The sequence below is a fragment of the Pogonomyrmex barbatus genome, unplaced genomic scaffold, assembly GCF_055798465.1.
Source record: "Pogonomyrmex barbatus isolate J1 unplaced genomic scaffold, ASM5579846v1 scaffold2, whole genome shotgun sequence".
NCBI classification, from domain to species: Eukaryota; Metazoa; Arthropoda; class Insecta; order Hymenoptera; family Formicidae; genus Pogonomyrmex; species Pogonomyrmex barbatus.
Genome location: NW_028297116.1, coordinates 15893527 through 15911625, shown reverse-complemented (window position 1 = coordinate 15911625; position 18099 = coordinate 15893527). Strand labels below are relative to the sequence as shown.

The following is an 18099-nucleotide window of genomic DNA, read 5'->3' as shown; positions in this document are numbered from 1 at the left end:
CTGCGCATTCTTGTTTAAATTTTGACAATTGTATGTTAAATACAGTTAAAAATAGCATATTTTAAAACATAAAATACATATGTTAAGCGGATTGCAACACTGAGTGTTTCTGAATATAGTTCCTTTTTTAAAAAATAATAATTTCAAAATAAATCTTTTGTTCATTATTCTCCTTTTTATCAAGGGACAACAATTGTAGCTTGTAAAACAGTGCATGGCACTCTGTCAAAGTTGAGGGTATTGCAAATACCCTAACTCGATAGCGCGCGACACTAGTTAAAATAATTACAAAAATCTTAAATGGCTCCTGGAAACCTTGTTATGAAAATAAGTTTTCCCATTATCGAACGAAGGAGAAACAGAGACGTCTGCGATATCTCGAATAAGAAACCTCACCTTTCCCGATTCAATTCTGTGTTTTTCTTTGTAATACAATACGTGTCAACGGATCGTATTTGCAGCTGCCCTATACACATATACATATATACACATATATACGTACATAAAACACACACACACACGCACACACGCGCACACACGCGCACACACACACACACACACACACACACACACACACACACACACAATAGGTATTATAGCAATTGCGCAGGCGTCACCGCCCGTGAGCTTTTTGCGCGGCGAGATAACGCCAGAGGAGGAAATTTCGCGAGAGAGGAACGCACCGACAGTCGGCGCCGAGCCGTTCTCGCGTGACTTTGTATTCGAGTATTTCGTAGCGGGACGATGCTCCCCGCTTACGGTTTTCGATCGACTGCGACATAAAAAGCTGCGCTCGTTGAAATTTTGCCAAGTGAAAATCACGGCAAAGGATTCGACAATTCGTCATTTCCAAAAATCGGGAGAGGATCCATGTGCCCGCAGCATGGCTATCATGCAGTCCTGTTGCTGTTGGCAATCCGTACGCAGAGGCAGTTATGCCTGTGCCATTTACACCATAGTAAGTATCGTGATTTATCTTGAATGCCTGCGAATGGAATGAGTATGCAAGAGTTATGAAAATAAAGGAAAATGAAATTTGTACGTACGTATGTTATTTTCCGTATACTTGAACAGATAGAAACTTTTAACTTTCCTTTTTCTCTCCGGAAATTTTAAATATTTTATTTTAAACGTATACATAAGTTATTCTTTGTATATTTATTTTAACATGAAATAATGTGGAAAGTTTTAACATTTTAGAATATTTTAGTTATTGCTTTTTTTTATATATATAAAGTTTATATAAATTTTAGATTTGTCTTTTTCAAAGAGTTCATAGGAAACCGATAATAATAATATTATTATATTATTTAATTAATTAAATTATAAATAATATTTTATTTTTAATCGATTTGTGAAAGAAAAATTTAATAAAATGACTGATATTTTTCAAAGTAGAATATTAATATGTACAAATCTTCCATTTCTCGATATTAGAGTAATAATATTTTAATAATTAACAACATCATTTATATCGCTATTTTGATTAATAATTTTTATCCGATAAAAAAGGATAATAATTACATCTGTAATGATTGATTCTTCCATTCTTGCGGCAGTCTGCTGGACGAAATAGTAGTACGAGTCAATAATAAATCATACGTTTCACTTACATAATGATTAATGATTATAACGACATAAAATTTCAGATTTTTGTCTTTGCAAATAAAATAAGAAGAGTATTATAATAAAATAATTGGATTATATTATTATTTTATATATATATATATATATATATATATATAATATTATTTTCTCATCAATATTTTTTATGAAAATATGTCAAAAATACTGACACTACATATGTATCATAGCAAATATACGCACAATTTTATGATACAATTTCTTAGTGTTATGAAATTATGTAATACAATAAGGAAAATTTCGCTAACACATTTTATATAACATAACATAACATTCCCACAATATTATATCAAATTACTGAATGTACATCTACTGAAATCAAATGCAACGTTACTGTTCATCAACGAGAAGCACTCTTAAAGCACAACAAAACGTGACTGTATAATAATAAGTTTTGCAGTTACAATTACCGTGATGACCTCATAACACAAATATTTCAAACTTCGTAATTTTTCTATCAAGCATGTCTGTAATATATTTTCACAACATCACAAAATATTTGAAGAAATTCATGAAAATATAAAATGTGTCTTAAAATTTAAATATGTTTCATAAGTATATCTCCATTATTTACTAAATATTTTTCTTGTTAAATAAATATCTAAATGACATTTAATTGTAAAGAAAGAAAGAAAGAATTAGTTTTTGTATTTGTAAAAATTTATTTATGCAGATTTGTAAGACTTTAAAAGCCTTCCCTTAAGCCTGATAAAAACTAAAAATTGTTCTTAAAATAAAATATGCACAATTACACAGCACAATAAATAATAATAGAGATTGTGACAAGTAATTTGTAAAAATACTAAAATCTAATGAAATCTTTTCGAGAAATATATTATATTCGTCATTATATATGCTATTTTTTGGAAAATAAAATAAAAAAGTCATATAAATAGATAAAAATAATTAATTATCACAGTTAGATGAAGTACTGAAGATGAAATACGTGGGAATATAGTGCGAGATAGTTAACCCAAATTATATTTGCTATTGTAGATGTAAATATAGCGCGCAATATCGGACATTTTATCATTAATGCAATCAGCAGTCTATTAATAATATGGAACATTTCATCGCGCAGAACATGCACTTCAGTTGCATCATTGAATCGAGTAACAACTATTGATCAGCACGTTCTCTTGGGGATATATCAATTCAACCAAAATGTATACATATCTATGATATACATATTATTACGTGCATGCGTCTATATATATATTTATATAGACGAAGATTTAGATATATATATATATATATATATATATCATATATATATATATATATATATAGACACATGCACGTTACACACACATATATGTGCGTGTGTGTGTGTGTGTGTGTGTGTGTGTGTGTGTGTGTGTGTGTGTGTGTATGTATATATAAAAACGCATACTTTTTTTGAACGCATTTTTACATATTTTACATATTTTTGGTCGCTATTCCATGAAAATTAATGAAACAATCAGAAGAAAAAAAGAGAAGCAGAGAAGCAGCTTTATTTTACAATATTGTTGAAAGCTTTCGATTGTGAACGGGAGAGTTATAACACCATGTTTGACTCTTTCAAACTTTTTCACTTTTCAAGTATATACACTCTACAGCAGCGTTATTGCAATTTTCTTTTCTATTTTTTTGGATAGAAAAAAAATTATATTTTTTTATAAAAGATTGAATCAACGATATATATGTATATACATAAATTTATTTTTACTCTAATATTATTAATTTACTTAGGAGCTTACTTGAAATTTTCATTTCCGTCTAGATATAAGAAATATTTACCTTTGAATGTAACTTTTGCAGAATACTCGATAGAAATAAAATAGATTGCGGTTATAGATTTTAATTTTCGGGATGCAAAACGAAGTTTTGCATATCACCAATATCTCGTGTCAAAATATCAGTTGTTTATTTTGCAGCGTACAATAAATGACATTTTTTGTCAAACAGATTTTATTTCTTCAAAATTCAGTTTAACCAAAAAAAAAATTTCTTCTGTTTGGTCTTAAATTATAGATATGTTGTTGAGTCTACTTTAATTAACAGTTGGACCTTTTTGAAAATTTAAATTTGGGCGGATTCCATATGACGGTGAAAAATATACGAGAAGTTTTTTAATGTAAAATACAACAAGATTGTATGTGTATGAAAAATTCTAAAACTTTGTATATGATGGTTTTTTGGGAGGATTTTTTGATTACAAATCTACCATATAAAATTTAAAATCCATAGCAGACAAAATGACGATTTGATGTACTTAAATTATTCTAAATTGTGTATTTTCGGGTTTTTAGGTCGCTGATTATGAATCTGTTATCAAAAACATACAATACAATACAATACAAGATGACAAATCTCATGTGACAGACATGAAAAAGATATAGTGACAAGAGTACAAAATTGTAATAAATTTAGAACCTTCATTTTTACATCCTTGAAAAATTATCTATATTTTACAAAACTGAGTTTGTCTTTATATTATTTGCATGAAACTTACATTATCTTCCTTTTTATTTATTTCTTTTTTTTAGTTTTCTTTCCGTTTCATTTTTAGTTTCTCTAATTTTTTATTTTATATATATATATATATAAGATATAGAATTAAATGATAGTCGCGAAAACGCGGAATAAACTTTATTTAATTATTTAATTATATCCAACAGGTTTGCGTAATTAGATGGGATTTTGGAAATTATTGATACTTGCGAAACATTGCAGTACGTAAAACTTTACGTGATAAAGCATTTGTCAATTTCTATGGAGTTTATAAAGTAAATTAATTGTATTGGATAACCTTTGTCAAATAACTAACTAGAATTCCGCGAGCGAATTTAATTATTCTCATTAACCTTTTTACCGATTCTTGATTATTTTTTGAGCAAAGAAACAGACTTTCCCATTATATATCGTCTTTCTATTTCAATCATCTTTTTTTTTCTTGAATCTGTGAACCCAGATCGCGCATTTACAGATGTTATCTCGTGAATATAATTCTACGATCGTTATCGAAAAGTATTCGTCGAAAGGGCAGGAATCCGAAAAACACGCTCTAGTTGCTTAAAAATTAACTCCAATAATTTCATTTGTCTCCCGAGCGCTAATTATTGAGAGAGAGAGAGAGAGAGAGAGAGAGAGAGAGAGAGAGAGAGAGAGAGAGAGAGCGATCTCATTGCATATTCTATAATACTACGGCATTGATTTTCCGCCAGGCTTAAATTGATATTTGATCGTGTCGTTAATTATCCTTTAATTGATTGATGTGAACAGCGCAAATAGCTCAAATTCAACTATATTTCTGACTCTAAATTTAATTCTCCTTTCCATTAGACATTTGATGGCAGTTCAGATCCGTTTCTTATCGAAAGTATTGATTATTGATTTGATCTCGCCCAATCTCATGTGCTGCGGTTGCAACTATATTTCACCTTTTTGCCAGAGAAATGAAAATTTGACAGCTAATAGCTAATTAGCGAAATCCGGACGGCACGACGAAATATTGTATTTTTCAACTGATTTCTACGCGAGTTAAATTACGCGGCGGTATACCGCGATTTCGGATTTAATAAAAGTCATATTTGGCATGTGCCTCGCTTGATAGATCTGTAAAACGAAATACGAGTGACAATCAATAAATATGAGCCTGAAATGAGGGTTGTGGCGCGCAATATGCCATAGTCAGCAATTCGTGGGTGCCAGAGAAACGACGAAGCGGAAAAGACCGCAGTTTTGCGAGAGGAGCATTTTTCACATTATTTTCCTTCTTCCTTTTCATTGATCTTCAGTGTGCGGTTTTAGCGGCCCTTTGAGTCTTTTTAATTGTGTACGGAACATTACCCAAAGAAAGGGATTTTTTTCTTGCTCGAGACTTCTACATTTATTTGATTACACTCAACAAGAGAGAAATCCAATTTGACTAGTCGATGTGTCGGAATAATTAATTACTCGTGTATGATAATCGTAGCGTTAAAATAAATGAAATTCAAAGAAAAGAAGCGCTTAGAGCGCAAACCACGATTAATTTTTCGTAACAAACTGTGATAGTCGCTCGTGTAAATATTACAAATAATCGATTTATTGCAATATTAAAAATAATCGTGTATATGAAAAAGTTAAAAATTTAGTTAGCACTCTCGTTTCGAGAGAGTAATCTTTTAAAACAAACGCATATAACAAACGTGTATTTTAATAAAGATACGCTTTCAAATTAGAGACGGAGAGTAGTAGAGCAAAAAATAATCGAAACTCTGTGATAAAAGAGAATGATTGTTCCGCGGTGCCACTTCAATTTCAATTAAACATTCTCACGAAGGAAGCAGCCTCAAAGATTTGATACATCGTGACAAATTTCAAAAAGGTCAATGCGATGCAAGAGTACACGGGGTGATGAAGATGCGCACTTTCCTTACTCCGACAGAAATTAGCATAAAATAATACTTCAGATAAGTGGCCGAGCAGTTCCGATCGATCATTTAACAAGATTTGCCTGGTGGCTTGATCGTCTTTAACTTTTTACTTTTCCTCTTCCAGTTTTATCGGATAAGCATCACGAGAAAAAAAAATTATGTTTTCATGGAACGAAAGTTAGAGCTAGTCTACGTCCGACGAATATCTCCCCCGACCCCGGCATTCAATTTATTTGCACGCGAACAATTTGCAACTTACAGGGCGCGATATCGCACATAACATGCCCGACACTGCGGTGGCGAAAATGTTAATGCGTCGCACAACATTCTGCGCGATGCGACGCAATAGCACAACGATATAATATATCATCCGACTTTACATTTAATTCAGAGCACCGAAAGCTCCGTGATGTGCTTACGCGACTCGTTGCAGTGTTAATTAATACTGCGCGGTATAAGCAAGTTTCGTGCTTTCGTCGTACGCGCACATTTCTGTCTGCAAACAAACATCTCGAGCGAATTCCGACTATAAACCCTTGGGAAATTTGTTTATCTGATAGAACACGCCTGACCAGTGTCCCATCTCACCCACCATTTGATCTTTTTTAGGCTGAAAATATTCTCGACAAAAATCTCCGCGGTTTCGATCACGGATTTATCAAAAACCGTCGATTCCCACATTGGTGTTGTAACGAAAAAAATTGATTTTTTTGAAATACCACTTTTTTGTAATTTTATAAAATGATGTTTAATATATTAATTGTGAATGATTCTTTTCTTTTAATATTTCTTTTTATTAATATTTCCAATGGACAAAGATTAAAATATTTTTAATATAAAATGTATTATAATAGATAGTATTCAATTTTGAATGTTTTTATATTTTTTTATCGCTAGATCATAATTATAAACAATTAAATTTAAAACAATTAAATTAATTTTGAATCTTTCTTAGAAGACGAGAAATACATTCTTGTTAATTGTATTTATGCAAATGTTACTTTAAGAAGACTTTTCTTAATAAAAGGGAAATATAAATTGGGCAAAGTATTTCCTTGTTATCTATCTAAATCTCTCTCTCAAAATATATTTTTTGTCTTAAATAGAAGATAATCTTTCTGATTTTAAAAGATGTTAACCTTTCCTATTTGCGCCATTGAAAGAAATTCATATTTTTATTTGAAGATCTTATGCGTAGAGATTTTTTTCTTTCAATCTTAAATAAAGATTGAAAGCAAAATCTTTTCTCCAAGACGAATCTGAGAAATTTAATTAATAATTATCTATTTAAGAACTTTAATTATTCTTATTTTTGCAATAATAATAATTAAACTTAAAACAATTTAATTAATAAATCATTAGCTTTAATAAAAAAGATAATTAAAAAAATAATTATAACTTTATTTAAATTAAAAGTTATATAATTTTCCTCGGAAGAATATCTTCTAGTGCTACTGCGCGCCAAATAATTATTAAATTAACGTCATACATAATTAAACGCCTTGATTATATATATATATATATATATATATATATATATATATATCAGCAGCTAAATTACGATTCTGTTATATCTAATTGCAATCATCACATCATAGAATCAAAGAATTTCATTGAACCTGAATCAACTTTTCAACGTCATGAAACATAAAAATTTTCCCTTTCTTACTACATATGTGTGTATATGTAACAAATGATACATATTTGTGTGATACATAATATGTATATGTAATAAATGATACATATTTTTACAGAGATTTAATTGAAAAATAATTGCCTCACATGTTCGTCATGACTTGCTAAATAAAACATTAAAAAAATGAATTTATTTTGATTTAATTTAATTTAATTTATTTATTCTAATATTTCTATAACATATATATAATATACACTGAAACTTTGCACGTTCTTATCATCATCTCGTAAAATTGTTTCGCAATCTTTGAGTGACAAATCTTTGCGAATGGGCTGACATTCACCATGCGGGTAGAACAAATGTATTCAGTTATCGGTCGATGTGTCCCTGCCATTATTCCAGTTCGCCGTATCCTGTTTCCTTTGTGCTTCTGATTAATCCATTTTTCCAAGTATGCTAAATATACCCATCGGCACAGGTTTAATTAGCAGCATCATACACGTACACACGTACATGTAACATACACTGAAATTGCTCTCGCTATTTTGGCCAACACTCCCGGCATTTACTTTTCCGCACACTATCTCATGCCATCCCTCATTCACATAAACATGTGTTTTGCTCGTTAATCGCTTTGCCGATAATTGCCTGCAGATCCCACTCAGTAAATCTCATTCAACGTTCGCCAATAGGGTTCGATTTCGAGGTTATCAGTGTACGAAAAAAGACCTCAGATTTTTTTCTTTGTAACTAAATTTGTGATCTTTGTTTTCTCTCTAATACTTAATGATTTATTTATCTCATTTAAAAAGAGTATATAATATAGTTACAAGAAACCTTTTACGAAGCCGATTAAAAAATTTAAATAACAAACAAAGCAATCAATCACAATTGAAAATGATTAAAAATGTAAAATTATAAATTATCTTTAAATTCTTGACTGTAATCGATTTTAATTATTTCTATTATTTAGATGATATTAGTTAGAACAAAAATAAGGGAAAAAATCTTTATCGAATTTAATATTAAAGAAGGAATCAAAACATGTAACCAAAACTTATAATATTATTATAATTTAAAAAATCAATATAATTTGTAATTAATACAATAAAAAATAGTATTTTATATATATATATATATAAAATATACTATTTTTATAGATATATATATATATATATATATAAAATATATATATCTTTGACCGAAATCCTTAACAAGAATTTAGCCTCCTTAACAATGAGTTTTGATGCAGACATCGACATTTCCATCCATTATCTTTTATATGTTATAAGCGAAAATTATTGTCGCATCCTAAAAAGCTAAATAAATGCTTAGACACAATAAATAGAAATGAGAAATGAGAAAAATTATAAAAAAAGAAAACAGAAAGTTACTTTATTATAAAAGAACATCTTGATATGTCTTGATTATTTATTGAAGCAATATATTAAATTTAAAATCTTTATTCTTAATTTCTATGATTTAATTTCTTGTTCTTTATCTTTATTATTGCGTCTGGATCCTAAGAGATCACAATAAATGAGAATAAATAATAAGGAATTATTTTCGACCAATGGAAAAATGCTTTAGTATTTATAATCGTATATTGAAACATGATTTCTAATATATCAAAATTAATTGTTTACTTTTAATTTTATATATATATATATATATTTAATTCTTTATTTTTATTTATTTTTCATTTGTCTGAATCTTAAATTTTAGAAATAATGCTGGCATTAATCTCGTAGGTAATACATTTTCGTAATGCTCGTAGCGATTGGCCAAAGAAATGGATTAGAAAATTTGGAAAAATCACACGATAATGACGAACATAGCGAACGCCATTGTTACTGGCGATTATCGATAAGTCACGAAAACCAAAGACAATCTCTTGTTCTCGTAACTCTCCTCTAATGATCCATCAACGATTTCCTGTCGATGCTCAATTATCTCTACAACGCGAAATGCCAACAACAAACTTCGAGAATTTGAAGTCTATGGCGTCTAGTCTAACAGATCGTTTCATCGTTAATGAATGATCTCGATCGACATTCACTAATTGCACTCTCCATGCCAAATAATGCACCAAAGCGATCGTCCATCACTGAATTCTGACGACGCGAATTATGATATTCAACGCAACAAAGAAAACAACAACAAAGAAAATAACAAAGAAAAAAAGTCCAAGTAGAAATCATAATTATTTATTAATAATATAATTAATAATATATATAATAATTTTAATTTTATAATGACATTTATATACGGACATGTTGCATGCTTAAAAATTGCATCACATTAAGATGTTTCTAATACAAATATGCTATCCAAATAGCACAGAGAGTTCAAAAAGAATTCATTTGTACGTCACCAATTCTGAATTCATTTCAAACGCAAAAATAATTCTTTTTTTAATTACCAGATGCAAAGAATTCTTTTTGAACTCTCTGTGCTATCTCTGGGTACTGTTCCCCTTTTCTCTCTAGACAAAATCCAACTAGATAGATAAATAATAAAAAGAGAGATCCATGCTCATATATCTTTCTCTTTTTAAGTCCGTCAAGATAAAAAAAATCAAAGAATTTTTGCCGTATACGCTTGTCCATCGTATTATATATCGATGGAATGGATTCTCGTCACTTGATGCGTATCGACGCATCTGTCGCGTCTGTTTGTCAAACCGGACACGTTCGACTCTCGTTCGAAATTTCACGGACAGGTGAACGATGACGAGAAATGCGGAGCGATCGTGAACTGAAGCGTCAACTGAATGAACTTAACGAGCGATTTGAGCACAGAATTTTCGCTTCTTGAAAATTTGACGAGAGCTTGTTCACGCGCTATAAAACAATGCCTCTCAAGTTTTTGGTTCTTGTCACTATCGAGAAACGACGATACACGAATTATTTTAAATATAATTTTATTAGATAATTAACTCTTTATGTGCCCTACATGGATATTTCGAGTTCGGAAACGGTTCCTATTCATAGAAATAATTCTTTTAGAAATTTTTCAGCACGTTGAGAGATCCTGGATTTATATTACATTTTCTATAGTTTCTTACACATGAAGAACGGATGTTTGTTCTAAAAATTTGAAATTATATCTGTGAACCATTTTAAAGACATGAAAAAAGGGGCCGAATTCGAAAGATCTATGTAGGATCACATGTGGTGCCGTTTTGCACATAAGTCACTAAGGTATCACTTAGTGTATTAGGTAATATTAGAGAGCAATTAAAAAATGTTATACAGGGCACTTTGAATCAAATTTCGAATTGCAAAAGAAAGTAAGAAAAGAGGCATCGAGTTCGCTTTACGCACAAAATATCATGAATTTTAATTCAAATGCATAATAATGATTCAACGTTTCTCGGCACTTTAAATTCGCGGTTTACTTACAGCGCGGTCATGTTTTGAATATATCGAATCCTACAAAGCTATCCCGTATCAATCGGGCAATTCCAGCGCGATATTAGATTCACGTCGGAATAATCTGGTTTATTTAAAACAGCCTCGTAACACTCGCGCGAAAGATGAAATAGAACTGATAAAGGAACGAATCTGAATTTAAATAATTGCTTATAAGCTTGAGCGGAGCTTGAAGGAGTGCCGTGAATTCCGAAATTGTAATTTCTGAAATCCTCGTTTCCCAAAGCGATACTTGATTGCAAAATACGAATCAAACACTTGTGCGCGCGATCAAATAACACTTTACTCGGGGGGGTGATGGGAAGTAAAGATACGAATAATGGTGAGAAGGGAGGATGTTCGTTTAATATCGGCGAATTATCATGGTGTACCGGCTGTGGGACGTCTGCGTAGAATTGGATACCATCGATGAGATCTCCCCTGCCGATGCTCCCTGAATTAAACTAACTCGGATTATTGCGACAGACATACGTGTCCTTCGTCTGGTAAATTGGTAACAGGATTGCCAAGCTTACTGACGCGAAATCGAATTATTCCCTGGATATCGAGCTCGCGTCATCCGTGAATCTCTGTGAATTCTTCCTCGTAAAATCTAAATGATCTAAATATCGATGTATCGATAAGCTGAAGAATGATCGATATAGATCTATGCAATTAAATGTGTGACACAATGGGCGAAGATTAAATCGCAAACATCAGTGTCAACATAATTAATCGCGCGAGGCTTACTGCATATGCATTATGCAGAACGATCTATTTAAACAATAATAATGTAGGGATATTTCCTATTAAAATTTAATTAATCATTAACTTAATAATGTTAATAAATTAATGATTTTATTAAAATAGATTGAATCTTGATATACATTAATAGGCAACGTACCGATGGTTTGTGACGTTTAGTTTGTAATATGGAGTGTTCCATGAGTGTTTGAAGTTCTGAAAACTCTGCATTCGCGATCAATCTTCGCATTAATGCATCGTATTTTTTTAAATATAAATTATAATATTATAAATTATAATATTACAATATTATATAATTAAATTACAATATTATATACCATAACACTTTCGGTTTCTTTATTCTAGATATACTTTGCGTTGCTAGCGTCAACTACCGGCACGACTCTTCGGGGGGAGAGTCAGTACCTGAAGGGGGACGTTTCCCTACCGGAATCGATTAGCTTTCTGGAATCAGGGACCATATCGCCGAGTAAGTAGATAGTTGATAGCGAGTAGATAGTATTCTAGCGAGAGTTAACGGTATCAACAATTCTTTTCCTCCGCACCAACTTCTTGATTGAAATGAAGTTCTTGTGATCTCGCGCATGGAATTGAGTCTATATTTGAGTAGTCGGCTTCGCTTAAACGATATTGTATTGCTTACATTGCTTCAGCGACGGTTCAATTCAACGGAATGCTGCTTATCTGCTCCTGCTGCGGCGTGCTGTGCAGTCTCCTTCTTTTGTACGGCTTATACAAGGTAGGGCAAAATTATGGATTGACAATTAACGCATTGTATCATATAACGGATGCCGTTTTTTTTATATTTGTAATCATTAGAAAACCGCAGGAAATTAATTTGGAAATGCAATAGAATTCCGATTATTTCTGTTTCCATTATTACATATTAAATTGTTGTATTAGACGCTATTATTATATTACTATTATAATAATAATATAACAATATAAGTAGGAAGTTATAATGGTAAAATTATAATAAATACTTTTATAATAATAAGTACTTTTGTCTCTCTCTCTCTTATCATTTGACATTTAATAATTCTTATGAATATTTCTTAGTATATTTTTATTATGTTTAACAGCCAATTTGCATTTTATTATTTTGTATAATATAAAATCTTTTATATCTTTTATATACATTTTCCTCTGAAGACGTACTTTCGTGGTCTATTACATTTGCAAGTAAACTCAATCCTATGAGAATGCAGTAGAAGATACTTTTGCTTCCACTTGGCACGTGATAAAACAGTATTATCGCTGCTCCCGAATGGATCGTATGAAAGTTACAAGTATGACGCACATGTGTTATTCCTAAGAGATACGTGTCATTAGACATAATGTGAAATGAACATTTGAGTAAACAATTCATATTATTTTTAATACATATTTTTAATACATATACTATTTTTAATAAGTTTATTAATATCTTGATCTTTTATTATAATTTTTCTGATTAGTTTCTGCTTTCTTATCATAGTTTTGATACATTCTTGAATAGCACAATCAACTAATTAACAAAAAGATTAGTCTTTCTGATTAGCTTCTGATTTATTGTCTTCTATTTATAGTTCTAACATATTATTGAATATATTATATAAAAGATAGATTTATAACTTATAACTTTAAGCTTTATTAGATTGATTGATTGAAGATTGATTTATTTAATTATTTTATTAAGAACATAAGATAAAAATGCATAACAGAATATATACTGATTTCTTTATTTTGATTTCTTCCAAATCCTAGAATTAATACATTGTTTTTCTATTGATTAGCGAGGTTTTTATGCAGTATACATATACATATAAGCCGTCAATAACGTGCTAGATAATCCGCTTTGCGTGCGCGATATTATTACAAGCGATAAAAATCATACACTCACGTGGGCGAACCAGCAAAAAAACGGAGCGAGAACGCATTAAGAGTCTTAATTATTCTGAGTACTTGCTTGATACTATGACGAATATCATTAGCAAAACAAACTGTAGTGTTCACATGAAAGGAACGCTACAGTGTACTAATGTGTAAGTAGACGTTCATGAATATTAATAACGAGAAGCATTGATAACGTGGAGAGAGCATTTTGCGAGCGTTACAGAAAGTGTTTTATTCGATAAGGAAAAAAATATACTCGATACGTTATTCCACATTGCGTTTTATACGTTTTATATGAAATTTTCATTACTATACACATCCCCGCGTTTGGCTTCGTCACATATCTTGTTATCAAAGAATGATTAACAAAACAAAACATATAATTAAAATTCTTGGAATCCAACTGTGTATCATGATTCAATAGAAGCTGTGAAAACATTTTACTTATAATTAGATACGATATTAAGTTTTCACGTAAATTTTATTTTTCTTTTTCTTTAAATCAAAATACTTTATTAAGTCATTACGTGCTATTTCTTTCTATAAATAAATACATAAAGAATGAATAAAAAAATATATAAATTCTTAAGTAAATTAAATAAATAAATAAATAAATAAATAAATAAATTCTTTTATGAATTCAATCATTCAATGTAAAAAAAACTTTTCAGGATCGTAAGATGTTACTGATTCCATGGATTGTTGCAGTCATCACGTGTGGTATTATAGACGTAGCACATTCTTTGTACCTGTTCATCGTCACAGTAAGTTTAAGTTTATATTTTTCCTTTTTTTTAAATATATAATTAAATATATTATATAATAATTATGTAATAATCTATTTCTTATTTTTTTTACTTGTAAGGAACAATAAGGAATAATATATAGAGAATTCGTATTTTTACAAATTCTCTTAGATATTTGTTACCTGCAATGTTTAATTCGATTATCACCGAACCAAGTTATTTATGAAACTGATGAAAATATTTATTCTACAATTTATCATTTAGCAAGTCAATCTTTTTGTAAAATCGGTTTAATAAAAACTCTTTTTGAAAATGAAAATTAATTTAAGGATTTGATAGAAAAGAGGCATAAATTTAAAAACTAGAACACGAAAGTAAATCTTCTTCAGTTGTGTCCATATTTTAATGCGTGTGTGTGTGCGTGTGTGTGTGTGTGTGTGTGTGTGTGTGTGTGTGTGTGTGTGTGTGTGTATGTGATTTTCAGAAAATCAATATCTTCTTTGCAATATATTTAATCTGCATTTAATCTCATATTAAATTTATAATTAATATAACACATTCTATACAGTTTATGAGTACAATAAACTTTTTCGTTTTGAATTCTATTGTAAATCAACATCTCTAATAATGTTTAATATTTTTTATGTAAAATATTTTCTTTTATTCTTCTATTCATTTTTTCTGTGTCTCTCTCATTTTATAACGTTTGGTTTATGAATATCAGCCATTTAAAAGGTTCGTAATTATTTTAGGAAGCACCGTCATTCTTTATGAGAAAAATATTAGAATTAATCTTGCCAGTTTTTTAAAAATAAATTGTGAAAAATCGAAAAATACATTTAATGAAGATTCAGACATAGGTATTTTTATGCTCCTTTCCAAATTTTTCATAAAATTTTATATGCGTTTATATAAACTCATATATATAACATAAACTCGTATATATAAAACTCATATATAATGATTGTGAAATTAATTTGTTACAGCCTGATTTCAATCCAACCAAAGTTATGCTCTACACATTAAATTTCTTTCTACTTTGTTTAAACGTGAGTACACATATTCGATTAATCTCGATTACGCATTATAGCTGAAATTGTCAAGCATTATATATAAACTCGCTTAAAAATATTTCAGATTTGTCACTCTTGTAATTACTCTATTTTGTAAATAATTGTGTTATCATTATTGTTAAATAATAAATAGAGATCGAAGGGTATTATAAATCGATTAAACATCGTTGTTTTAACAAAAAATTTATTATTTTTATTGTATACATTTATATGTCGTGTAAAATTTTTCTCGCGTGAGTACTACCGAGTATAGATTTTATTACATAAATACCGTTGTTGACAAAATTTACGCATTTATGCATTACAAAAATCTGTCGCGCGTAATTGAGTACAGGTATTGTTACAGATATATTCGTTACTATGTGTCATCTCGCAGTATCAGGAATATTCGGCTGGTCGCGGCACCGCTGCGCACGATTACGAATACAGGGTCAGTATTCCAAAAGTTACGCAGAGGAAAGAACAATGGGATAAGAGAAAAGTTAAGTGAAATCCTTCACTTGTATTACGCTATCTGCAAATAGCTTATTTAGGAAAATCTAATTATCGGATGCGTGTGTTAACGTAATAAATGACAAATCTAGATAATTTTCAAATTAATTATACTGAGAGAAAGATATTGTAAAATTTATTTAAATATGGCGAAATAAAATTTTATTTGTATATAGAGCAAATGAATCATGTTACAGTTAGTAAGAAGAATTAAATATATTTTACAAAATTATATATTTCATCATCACAGTCCAATTTTCATAAGCATTAAATATCAAGGAAAAAAAAAATATATATATATATATATAACACAGCATTTGCTTTTGAATATTTCGATTTTTTTTCTCAGTGTGCGTTTATAAGCACGTGTAATAAAACGTGTGATCCGATGGATACAAAACGAAATAAGATACTAGCCGAAGTCTGCGCGATTGAATGCTCTTTTAAAATTGTGGAAGTAATGAAAGAGACATCCATAGCAACTGTTATGTTAATTATCCATAATCAATATTCCAAAGGAATCATTTGTCAGATTCCAGGTTATATTTTTAAATCTTCTTTTCGTATCGAAGACTCATCGCATTGGATTCTTTCCTCCATAAAAATGTTCATTCTCATATAAACCATATAAAGCGAACCGTTTTATAATTTTAGTAGTTCCTCATAAAAAGATCTAATGTATTATGCCATGCTATTACTTGAACCTCTTAACGAGCAATCTCCGTCGTTATCCTACTATCTTACTACATTTGTGCGAATAAATAAATTCCTTTTCACCGAGCGATACATATTTACGTCTCATATAGTACCCTTTGAAGGTTCCAGTAGTGAGATATGTAACTCAACCACCGACTACGACTGCCACTACGTCGTGTCTAAGTTCACGAAAAGGTGTAACCAATAATGAAACAAAAGCAACACCGACTCAGAGTCCCACAACGTGTCACAATCCTCTCTTATCGGAGAAAAGTCCCACCGGGAGTCGACTATCGAGGAAGCACGTTCAGTTTCCAGACACATCAGATCCGAGTCAGATAGAGAGACCAGGTCAGCATTCACATACATTCCTCATTTTCGCTTCAGAAAAAGCTAAAACTACAGTAATAAATCTGGAAGCGCCAGAAGAGAAAACAGATATCGTTGAGAAGACTTTTGCTATCACGGATATAACCGTGTTCACATACTTCGTGGTACATTTTCATAAATCAACCTGCGTATAAATTTTCAGTTCTCTTTGCATGTCACTGAAAATCGAAGCACGACGCGATTTCATGTCTCGATTCAAATTTAGAAAAAAATTATTGAAAGCGCGACGTATATGAAAAATTCCCTGGAAAATCTCGTGCTTTCGAAATGAAGCTGTCAGTTGTTCAAAATCTCTCTCTCTCTCTCTCTCTCTCTCTCTCTCTCTCTCTCTCTCTCTCTCTCTCAGAAAAATCAAGATTAACTATTTTATCTTTTCTGAAAATTTTAAATAATTTATGAATAATATTATAAGATTATATCGTGTAAAATTATTCTTTTATATTAGATAATTATTAAAAAAATGGAATGAATAGATTTAAATAAAATTTAAATTCTATTCTAAATAAGTCTAAATAGGTTTAGATCAGATTGTCTTATAAAATTTATTATATTTTTGTTCATTAAATTTTGTTATTTAAGTTATCTAACTGAGCGCTTTGAGCTATAGCCATTTTGCATAAATGTTTCAGAAATACCAATAACAAAAATGCCAACAAAATTCTCGTCGAAAGTTGAGCGCAACACGAGAACTTGGCTGCAACCTAGCGATGCCATAACAATTGTCGTTAATCAGTCTTCGCCATCAAGTGACGACGAGCAAAATCATTGCTCATAGAAAGTATGAATCTGAAACACAATCACATACAATTGTTAATAATCTGAATACATGTATGTGATTGCTGTATAATCTTCAAAGACTTATTTTATTGTTGTAAATATATCGATGAATTTTTTTATAAAGGAAAATCTCACAGACTTATAACTTATTTATTTCCCTTCTACTTTATAACGTTCGCTAATTAAAAA

General features: G+C 30.3%; 1 protein-coding gene across 5 annotated transcripts; it reads left to right on the top strand.

The window, feature by feature from the left end:
* Positions 1–654: 654 nt before the first annotated feature.
* Positions 655–18048, top strand: LOC105426824 (uncharacterized). 5 transcript variants are annotated; one of them, XM_089077190.1, is made up of 8 exons: positions 657–958; positions 12207–12330; positions 12515–12600; positions 14408–14500; positions 15469–15531; positions 15902–15985; positions 16854–17094; positions 17763–18048. In XM_089077190.1, the coding sequence occupies exons 1-8, from the start codon at positions 884–886 to the stop codon at positions 17906–17908; spliced, it is 912 nt and encodes a 303-aa protein (XP_088933316.1). In that variant the 5' UTR covers positions 657–883; the 3' UTR covers positions 17909–18048. The 5 variants fall into 5 exon arrangements, with proteins under 5 accessions (XP_088933318.1, XP_088933316.1, XP_088933315.1 ...); XM_089077189.1 differs by having other exon boundaries at positions 15902–16036; positions 16866–17094; XM_089077188.1 differs by having other exon boundaries at positions 15902–16036.
* The last annotated feature ends 51 nt before the right edge of the window (positions 18049–18099 follow it).